We start from the raw sequence: 10,890 nt of genomic DNA, 5'->3' as shown, positions 1-10,890 counted from the left end.
TCAGTTTTTACATCAGAGGAGTTTATATTTCAGTTTTTACATCAGGAGGAGTTCATATTTCAGTTTTTACATCAGGAGGAGTTTATATTTCAGTTTTTACATCAGGAGGAGTTTATATTTCAGTTTTTACATCAGAGGAGTTTATATTTCAGTTTTTACATCAGAGGAGTTTATATTTCAGTTTTTACATCAGAGGAGTTTATATTTCAGTTTTTACATCAGGAGGAGTTTATATTTCAGTTTTTACATCAGAGGAGTTTATATTTCAGTTTTTACATCAGGAGGAGTTTATATTTCAGTTTTTACATCAGAGGAGTTTATATTTCTGTTTTTACATCAGAGGAGTTTATATTTCAGTTTTTACATCAGAGGAGTTTATATTTCAGTTTTTACATCAGGAGGAGTTTATATTTCTGTTTTTACATCAGAGGAGTTTATATTTCTGTTTTTACATCAGGGGAGTTTATATTTCAGTTTTTACATCAGAGGAGTTTATATTTCAGTTTTTACATCAGGAGGAGTTTATATTTCAGTTTTTACATCAGAGGAGTTCATATTTCTGTTTTTACATCAGGAGGAGTTTATATTTCAGTTTTTACATCAGGAGGAGTTTATATTTCAGTTTTTACATCAGAGGAGTTTATATTTCAGTTTTTACATCAGGAGGAGTTCATATTTCAGTTTTTACATCAGGAGGAGTTTATATTTCAGTTTTTACATCAGGAGGAGTTTATATTTCAGTTTTTACATCAGAGGAGTTTATATTTCAGTTTTTACATCAGAGGAGTTTATATTTCAGTTTTTACATCAGAGGAGTTTATATTTCAGTTTTTACATCAGGAGGAGTTTATATTTCAGTTTTTACATCAGAGGAGTTTATATTTCAGTTTTTACATCAGGAGGAGTTTATATTTCAGTTTTTACATCAGAGGAGTTTATATTTCTGTTTTTACATCAGAGGAGTTTATATTTCAGTTTTTACATCAGAGGAGTTTATATTTCTGTTTTTACATCAGAGGAGTTTATATTTCAGTTTTTACATCAGGAGGAGTTTATATTTCAGTTTTTACATCAGAGGAGTTTATATTTCTGAAGCTCTAAACTTTCTTTTATTCTCTCCTTCCTGACTTTATCTCCTCCATGCTGCTTCGTCTCTGTTCATATAAAAATCTTTTATTGTGAGAGACAGAGACTTTAAAGGTTCTTCCCTCGTGAGTCTTTAAACTCCCACATTTTCCACGAGTCCTGAACACAACACAGAGACCGTCCTCAGGGGTCTGCTGAGACCAGGAGGAATTAGGAAATGTTTAAAGTTTAGAGTTGATGACTAACGGGGTTAATGGAGGCCGCCTGTACACAACAAAGAGACTAAACAACAACAACAACAACAACAACAAGGATCAGAGGGACGGCCCACCGCAGCTCATCTGGAGCTTCTGAGGTTACACCAACAAAACCACACGCTTCAAAGCACTGAGAGAAATCTGTGTGTGTGTGAGTGTGAGTGTGTGTGTGTGTGTGCGTGTGTGTGTGAGTGTGAGTGAGTGTGAGTGAGTGTGAGTGTGTGTGAGTGTGTGTGTGTGTGTGTGTGTGTGTGTGTGTGAGTTAAGTCTGCTTCCTCTAAGAGTCCGTCGTCACTGAGGAGAGAAAACTGTGACGGTTTAAAGTCACGATGTCTAACTCTGAGAGATTTATTTTAAATGTTTAAATCTGAAGTTTAATTTATTTTAATTTCAGACCTTTTTAATCTGGCTTTAATTTAGAGTCATTTCATTTTAACTCTGGGCTGCATTATGACCATTATGACCATTATGACCATTATTATCATTATGACCATTATGACCATCATTATCATTATGACCAATATGACCATTATGACCAATATTATCATTATGACCAATATTATCATTATGACCAATATAATCATTATGACCATTATGACCAATATTATCATTATGACCATTATGACCATTATGACCATTATGACCATTATTATCATTATGACCATTAATCCATTAGGACCATTATGACCATTATGACCATTATGACCATTATGACCATTATTATCATTATGACCATTATGACCATTATGACCATTATGACCATTATTATCATTATGACCATTATGACCATTATGACCATTATTATCATTATGACCATTAATCCATTAGGACCATTATGACCATTATGACCATTATGACCATTATGACCATTATGACCATTATGACCATTATGACCATTATGACCATTATGACCATTATTATCATTATGACCATTAATCCATTAGGACCATTATGACCATTATGACCATTATAATCATTATGACCATTATGACCAATATTATCATTATGACCATTATTATCATTAATCCATTAGGACCATTATTATCATTATGACCATTATGACCAATATTATCATTATGACCATTATTATCATTATGACCATTATGACCATTATTATCATTATGTCCATTATGACCATTATGACCAATATTATCATTATGACCATTATGACCATTATTATCATTATGACCAATATTATCATTATGACCATTATTATCATTATGACCATTATGACCATTATTATCATTATGTCCATTATGACCATTATGACCAATATTATCATTATGACCATTATTATCATTATGACCATTATGACCAATATTATCATTATGACCATTATGACCATTATTATCATCATGACCAATATGACCATTATGACCATTATGACCAATATTATCATTATGACCATTATGACCATTATTATCATTATGACCATTATTATCATTATGACCATTATGACCAATATTATCATTATGACCATTATTATCATTATGACCATTATGACCATTATTATCATTATGACCATTATTATCATTATGACCATTATCATTATGACCATTATGACCATTATTATCTTCATGACCAATATGACCATTACGACCATTACGACCAATATTATCATTATGACCATTATTATCATTATGACCATTATGACCATTATGACCAATATTATCATTATGACCATTATGACCATTATGACCATTATGACCAGTGTTTTAGCATCATTTCTAATTTTATTAAATTGAATTGATCTGGTATTTATCTGATTTTAATATATTTAATTGTAATGATTGTATTTTTATATTTGTAGATATTTATCAGATTTAATTTTATTGATTTATTACAAAGATTTGATTTGAAGTATTTCATCTGTTTCTTCTGAAGCTCTTCATGCTTCATGCTTTATTAATAAAGCTGAGTTAAAGTTTACAGCATGGAGCAGCTGATCTGTCTCTGACCTGAGAGAGCAGCTTCTTCAGCAGCTGGGCGATGGCGGGGTCGTCAGGAATGGGGCATTCTGGGATTGATCCGGCGCGCTTCTTCTGCCGCAGCAGCAGGTGGCGAAACAGACTCCCGATGTCTTTAGAGCGCAGAGCGTAATCAAAGATCGAACGACTCACCGGCTCCTTCAGAACGCTCAGCAACACCAGCTCCTTATCAATCTGAGGAAGAGGAGGAGGAGGAAGATTACAGAGGAGGAGGAGGAGGAGGAGGAGGAGGAGGAGGAGGAGGAGGACTACAGAGGAGGAGGAGGAGGAGGACTACAGAGGAGGAGGAGGATTACAGAGGAGGAGGAGGAGGAGGAGGAGGACTACAGAGGAGGAGGAAGATTACAGAGGAGGAGGAGGAGGAGGAGGAGGAGGAGGAAGATTACAGAGGAGGAGGAGGAGGAGGAGGAGGAGGAGGAGGAGGATTACAGAGGAGGAGGAGGAGGAGGAAGATTACAGAGGAGGAGGAGGAGGAGGAGGAGGAGGAAGATTACAGAGGAGGAGGAGGATTACAGAGGAGGAGGAGGAAGATTACAGAGGAGGAGGAGGAGGAGGAGGAGGAGGAAGATTACAGAGGAGGAGGAGGAGGAGGAAGATTACAGAGGAGGAGGAGGAGGAGGAGGAGGAAGATTACAGAGGAGGAGGAGGATTACAGAGGAGGAGGAGGAAGATTACAGAGGAGGAGGAGGAGGAGGACTACAGAGGAGGAGGAGGAGGAGGATTACAGAGGAGGAGGAGGAGGAAGATTACAGAGGAGGAGGAGGAGGAGGACTACAGAGGAGGAGGAGGAGGAGGATTACAGAGGAGGAGGAGGAGGAAGATTACAGAGGAGGAGGAGGAGGAGGAGGACTACAGAGGAGGAGGAGGAGGAGGAGGAGGAGGAGGAGGAGGATTACAGAGGAGGAGGAGGAGGATTACAGAGGAGGAGGAGGAGGAGGAGGAGGAGGATTACAGAGGGGAGGAGGATTACAGAGGAGGAGGAGGAGGAAGATTACAGAGGAGGAGGAGGAGGAGGATTACAGAGGAGGAGGAGGAGGAAGATTACAGAGGAGGAGGAGGATTACAGAGGAGGAGGAGGAGGAGGAGGATTACAGAGGAGGAGGAGGAGGAGGAGGAGGAGGATTACAGAGGGGGAGGAGGATCACAGAGGAGGAGGAGGATCACAGAGGAGGAGGAGGAGGAGGAGGACTACAGAGGAGGAGGAGGAGGAGGAGGAGGAGGAGGAGGAGGAGGAGGAGGATTACAGAGGAGGAGGAGGATCACAGAGGAGGAGGAGGAGGAGGAGGAGGAGGAGGATTACAGAGGAGGAGGAGGATCACAGAGGAGGAGGAGGAGGAGGAGGAGGAGGAGGATTACAGAGGAGGAGGAGGAGGAGGAAGATTACAGAGGAGGAGGAGGAGGAGGAAGATTACAGAGGAGGAGGAGGAGGAGGACTACAGAGGAGGAGGAGGAGGAAGATTACAGAGGAGGAGGAGGAGGAAGATTACAGAGGAGGAGGAGGAAGAGGAGGATGATGATGATGAAGAGGAGGTCTGACCTGGATGATGGGCTGGGTGATGAAGGGGTTAAGGTGAGGCATCAGTTTGCAGTAGACGTCGGCCACGTTGAGGTGCTGAGCGATGACGGTGATGAAGCCCACGGCGCCGTAACGGATCCACAGGTTAGGGTGACACAGGAACGGAGCTACGGCGAGCCGGAGGGAACAAATCAGAAAGGTCAGAGGTCAAAGACGAGAGAGGAAGAGGAGCGAGGAAGAGGAGCGAGGAAGAGGAGCGAGTGAGAGCTCACCGATGTCGCTGACGAACTCGTAGATGTGTGGTTTCTGCAGCAGCCCCAGCTGACACATGCAGGTCAGAGAGTTCAGAGCTTTGTAGATCACAAACTCCTCAGTGTCACTCAGACCCTGCTGCAGGAGCGGCTTCAGGATGGACGAGCTCTGCCAGCCCACGTACGCCGCCACGCCTTCAACCAGACAGAGAGCGTTACCAACGACAACAACAACAACAACAACAACAACAACAACAACAACAACAACAACAACAACAACAACAACAAGGACCAGCACATCATCATCATCATCTCTGCACACTCTAAAGAGTCCGAGGCTCCGCGTCTCCTCACCCACGATGCTGTCGAAGAAGGCGCCCCTCAGGTGCCAGTCGTTCTTGTCGTTGAGGAAGGTGATCATGTGAGACAGCAACACGTCGTTGGCTTTCTGCCGGCCGAAGAAGACGCAGAGGCGCGTGATGCCGTTCTCCATCAGAGACTGTTTGACGATGTTCTCTGAGTCGCTGAGCAGCGTCACCACCTTCTGCTGCACCATCTCATGCAGCGCCTGCAGCTCTGAAACACACACACGAGGGACGGTCAGCTGTGTGTGCGTGCGTGGGTGCATGCGTGGGTGCGTGCGTGCGTTTGGCGTGCGAGTGTGCGTGCGTGCGTGCATGCGTGTGCGTGCATTCGTTTGGCGTGCGTGCGTGCGTACCTGAGTCGTAGTTCTCGTTGGGGTGCAGCGCCTCCTCCGTATCCTCTCCGCTCAGGTCTTGCTCCGTGTTCACGTTGTTCTCCTGAACCAGCTCCAGGAAGCGCAGCGCGCTCTCTGCCAGGTGAGCGATGTTCTCTGGACGCCGGAGACAAACAGAAGAGGCGTTAGAGTTTTTATCAGACTTTAAATCAGTATGATTATATCACGATGAGATCCTGATCCTGATCCGGGTCCCTCCCTCTGACCTGCGTACGCCAGCCTGACGATGGTGGCGTCGTCCTGAGCGAGGTGTGCGATCCCCGGCAGGATGTACTCTGGGTAAATGTTGACGTCGTTCCTCGGCACCTCCTTGACCAGCGCCAGGACTTTGGCCAGCGTGCGCACGGCCTGAGCGCGGACCCGGGGCACGGGGTCGTTGCAGAAGTGCAGCAGGTACGGCGTGATGCGGTCCAGCAGGATGTCCACGCTCAGCCGGGGAGCGAGGTGCAGGATGAGCTCCAGGGCCGCCAGCTTGGAGTCGCAGGAGTGCAGCGTCTGCAGGCAGGACGTGATGACAGAGACCAGAACGATGAGGCCCTGCTCCTCGCGGGCGCTCAAAACGATGTCCCCGCCCTCCTGAGACGAAGAGGAGGAGGAGGAGGAGGAGCCTGGAGAGAGACAGATACAGTTACAGCCCGCTCACTGTGAGACCATGAGAACACTTCCTGTCCCCCCTCACCTCCTCGCAGGTTGTGCAGGATGTTGTCCAGGTCTTTGCGGATCACGAGGACCCGCTCGTCGGCGGACTGGAAGGTCTCCTTGGCGAACTGAGCCATGTAGGGCTGCAGGAAGGTGTAGAAGATGTCGGGGAACGCCTTCCCTCTCTGCTGCTTCAGGTACTCCTCCGCCGTCAGACGCTTCTCCGGCTCCCTCTGAACCATCTGAGCCACCTGAGACAAACACACGGGTTCAGACCGGTCAGGGGGTCAGACCTGATCATCGTCAGACCCGGAGGTCAGCGAGGACCCTCACCAGCTCTCTGATGCTGCGGTCCTCGATCTTCAGGAGGACCTGCTCCGTCTGGAAGTGACCTTTCCGATACGCCAGCAGCTGAGAGAGGTCGAAGAGCGGGACGCCCTCGGTGAAGAGCTCAGCGATCACACATCCTGAAAACAGAGAGGGGCGGAGTCAGACACAAACCCTGTGATGTCACAGAGGTGAAGGAGGCGTGTCCTCACCTGCAGAGAAGATGTCCATGGCCTGCTTCAGCTCCCCTCGGCTCCTCTGGTTGTTGTTGGTCAGGTCCACCAGCGGCGTGTTCTGGTCGCTCTCCGTGGTGAACATGCTCCCGTCCACGAACCTCTCGGGGGCGATGTAGCAGGTCCTCCTCCGGGACGTGTCGAAGAAGTAGTTGAAGTCTGCGGGGTTGTCCTCTGGGAGGTAGGTGGGCTTGAAGCTGGCGAAGTCCGTGAGCAGGACCCAGTTCCAGCTGGTCACCATCACGTTCTCCGTCTTGATGTCGCCGTGCCGGACGCCGGCTTTGTGCGCCTGGTCCACGGCGTTCAGGATCTGGAAGGCCAGCCAGCGCTTCTCCACGTTGTTGAGGAAAGGCCGCGTACTGATGCGGTCGTACAGGTTGTCCCGCACGTACTGCCGGAACAAGATGGCCGCCTTCTCCGTCAGCGAGGTCTTCTGGAAGGGCAGGCAGTTCTGGCAGGAGTGCAGCCGGATCTTCAGCTCCTCTAGCTCCTGCTTGTAGCTGGTCAGAGGCAGGGACGGGTCCTGGATGGCGAAGACCTTGACCACCACCAGGCCCTCGCGGTGTTTGGCCCGGGCCACCTTGAAGAACCGCGTGCTGCCCAGACTCTTGTCGTACTCGTGGTCGTGGATGTCTGAGAAGTAGCTGTCCACGGAGAGGATCTGTGAGGGGGCGATCCCCGCCAGCTGGTTCCCCATCTCGCCTCGGCACGGGTCTGTGGAGGGAAGAGGTCTCCTTAAACCTTTAAAACCACTTCACAACCTAGACCCTGGTGTTCTTAAATCTGGGGTCTAAAGTTTGAACCGGTCTGAGAGATCTCTGCAGACTCTTAAGGACATTTAGGATCAAAGTAGAGACAGATAAAGGACTCTAATGTCCTAATGATGAAATCCACAAAGAACAAGAGAACCAGACTCAGGTACATGTTGTTATTAAAGGTCCTGGATCAGTCTAGACCCTCTCTAATGATCTGAGACCTCTCACAAGTGACACTAAGACTGATCTGAGACCCTGATGCCGGACTTGAAACCCATAACTCATGCATCCATCTCTTCTGGACCTGCTGCTCTGACCTCTGGGCCTCATCACAGACCCCCTCCAGTTTGCCTACAGGTCTACAGATAACACGGTCTACCTGGCCTGGCTCTATCTGGACTCATCAGGATGTGGATTTCTGCTTGTGATGCTCTAACCCTCTTCAGTTCTGCAGAGAGGGTCAGCCCTGCAGGACCCAGAGGTGTGCAGAGGTAGACCCCTCTAATCCTAGACTCAGACTCTTTCTGCAGTCCATCAGGACCACACCAGCTCACCAGGCCACACCTGACCAACCAGGCCACACCCGCAACACTATAAAAGCCTGCACCCAGACCTGTGCCCCCCTTTTCCCTCCACACCTGCCTGTGACTCTGACTCTGACTGTTCCAGTGCCATGTGGTTTCAGAGGATCCCCTGAAGTGGATTCAGGACTGTGTGAGTGTAAACCTTATCTAGGACTTATCTTTCCCAGACAGCCTGGACCAGATCCTTTACTGGGTTTAAGAAACCTTCAGACCTGCACTGGATCCCAGGTTGGACTAAACTACCTCATCCCTTCATGTTGGTCTCTTTAAAGTCCTCCTGGGTCCACATCAGTACCCTAAACTACCTCATCCCCCCATGTTGGCCTCCTTAAAGTCCTCCTGGGTCCACATCAGTACCCTAAACTACCTCATCCCTTCATGTTGGTCTCTTTAAAGTCCTCCTGGATCCACATCAGTACCCTAAACTACCTCATCCCCCCATGTTGGCCTCCTTAAAGTCCTCCTGGGTCCACATCAGTACCCTAAACTACCTCATCCCTCCATGTTGGCCTCCTTAAAGTCCTCCTGGGTCCACATCAGTACCCTAAACTACCTCATCCCTCCATGTTGGTCTCTTTAAAGTCCTCCTGGATCCACATCAGTACCCTAAACTACCTCATCCCTCCATGTTGGCCTCCTTAAAGTCCTCCTTGGTCCACATCAGTACCCTAAACTACCTCATCCCTCCATGTTGGCCTCCTTAAAGTCCTCCTGGGTCCACATCAGTACCCTAAACTACCTCATCCCTCCATGTTGGTCTCTTTAAAGTCCTCCTGGATCCACATCAGTACCCTAAACTACCTCATACCTCCATGCTGGTCTCTTTAAAGTCCTCCTGGATCCACATCAGTACCCTAAACTACCTCATCCCTCCATGTTGGTCTCTTTAAAGTCCTCCTGGATCCACATCAGTACCCTAAACTACCTCATCCCCCCATGTTGGCCTCCTTAAAGTCCTCCTTGGTCCACATCAGTACCCTAAACTACCTCATCCCTCCATGCTGGTCTCTTTAAAGTCCTCCTGGATCCACATCAGTACTCTAAACTACCTCATCCCCCTATGTTGGTCTTTTTAAAGTCCTCCTCAGGATCCACATCAGTACTCTAAACTACATCATCCCCCTATGTTGGTCTCTTTAAAGTCCTCCTAGATCCACATCAGTACCCTAAACTACCTCATCCCCCTATGTTGGTCTCTTTAAAGTCCTCCTGGATCCACATCAGTACCCTAAACTACCTCATCCCTCCATGTTGGTCTCTTTAAAGTCCTCCTGGATCCACATCAGTACCCTAAACTACCTCATCCCTCCATGTTGGTCTCTTTAAAGTCCTCCTGGATCCACATCAGTACCCTAAACTACCTCATCCCCCCATGTTGGTCTCTTTAAAGTCCTCCTGGATCCACATCAGTACCCTAAACTACCTCATCCCTCCATGCTGGTCTCTTTAAAGTCCTCCTGGATCCACATCAGTACCCTAAACTACCTCATCCCCCCATGCTGGTCTCTTTAAAGTCCTCCTGGACCCTCTTGTTAAAGTTCTGATCTCTAATGTAGACCTAAAGTAACCATATGTCGATGAAACCTTGAAGTCTTTCTTCAGACCTCCATCAGTCACATGATTCAGCTCTGACAGCTCAGTTAGCATGTAGCTTAGCGCTATGAGCTCCTTATTACTACTTAATGACGTCATATAAGTGGTAATAATGTAATATAATAATGTGTTATAAACACATACTGACTGTAACTCGGTGTGGAAGCTTCCTCTCCGGCTGTCAGGACCGTTATTGATGATGAAGATGAAGGTTTGTGTCCAAACAAGCTAGCTGCTGTTGTTGTAGGTGTAACGGATCAAACGGTCACTAACTTCAGGCTGACCGCAGAGTCACCGCCTTCATGTCGCGCCCCCCGTCTGTTTAATAAGACACCCGCATCGCAGAGACGCCGCTCAGCAGCCGGTGAGGAGTTCTCACCGGAACAGTAAACAGTAAACAACAGTTAGACCCGCAGACTCAGTTCAGACCAGGTTTAGACCCGCAGACGGTTCAGCTGATGTTATGAATCCGGGTCGAAGCGGAAGTGGTCTGCACGTTGGAGCCCCCTGTCGGCGAACAGGCGGTACTGCAGAGATGGTTTATTAGGAGGAGGGATCACTCTGTAGATAAAGACCAATCTTTATTCTTCTCCTTTTTTAAAAAATACATTTAAATTCAAAGTACAGTCTAACAATACTACTAATATTACTACTAATAAAATCAATAATGATAACTAATAATAATACAAATAATAATAATTAGAAAATTGTAACAACCTGTAACCTTACTCAGTCCTCACAGGACTCCAGGCCCCTACAATTATATTGCCTACATGTCTTTTTTGTTGTTTTGGGTTTGCTTTGTTTTTTGTTTGTTTTTTCTCCTCCATGTCTATTTTTTTTCTTTTACAGGGATAGCTTATCTTAAGATAAGATAAGATGTTACTTAATTGATCCCCTGGGG

At 46.7% G+C, this 10,890-nt stretch overlaps 1 protein-coding gene across 1 annotated transcript in view; it reads right to left on the bottom strand.

The window, feature by feature from the left end:
- pik3r4 (phosphoinositide-3-kinase, regulatory subunit 4) overlaps window positions 1–10,485 on the bottom strand; it is a 24,534-nt gene extending 14,049 nt beyond the window's left edge. The window contains exons 1-10 of the mRNA XM_034698348.1: window positions 10,135–10,485; window positions 7,034–7,768; window positions 6,828–6,961; window positions 6,535–6,745; window positions 6,062–6,463; window positions 5,817–5,951; window positions 5,453–5,674; window positions 5,120–5,293; window positions 4,869–5,014; window positions 3,302–3,505 (exon numbers count right to left, since the gene is read on the bottom strand). Coding sequence (XP_034554239.1) covers window positions 3,302–3,505; window positions 4,869–5,014; window positions 5,120–5,293; window positions 5,453–5,674; window positions 5,817–5,951; window positions 6,062–6,463; window positions 6,535–6,745; window positions 6,828–6,961; window positions 7,034–7,751 — 2,346 coding nt within the window. The 5' untranslated portion in view covers window positions 7,752–7,768; window positions 10,135–10,485. The remainder of the gene's footprint in view (window positions 1–3,301; window positions 3,506–4,868; window positions 5,015–5,119; window positions 5,294–5,452; window positions 5,675–5,816; window positions 5,952–6,061; window positions 6,464–6,534; window positions 6,746–6,827; window positions 6,962–7,033; window positions 7,769–10,134) is intronic.
- Window positions 10,486–10,890: the final 405 nt, after the last annotated feature.

This window comes from Notolabrus celidotus, chromosome 12, assembly GCF_009762535.1.
Source record: "Notolabrus celidotus isolate fNotCel1 chromosome 12, fNotCel1.pri, whole genome shotgun sequence".
Classification (NCBI taxonomy): Eukaryota; Metazoa; Chordata; class Actinopteri; order Labriformes; family Labridae; genus Notolabrus; species Notolabrus celidotus.
This window is presented reverse-complemented; position numbering and strand designations above follow the sequence as displayed.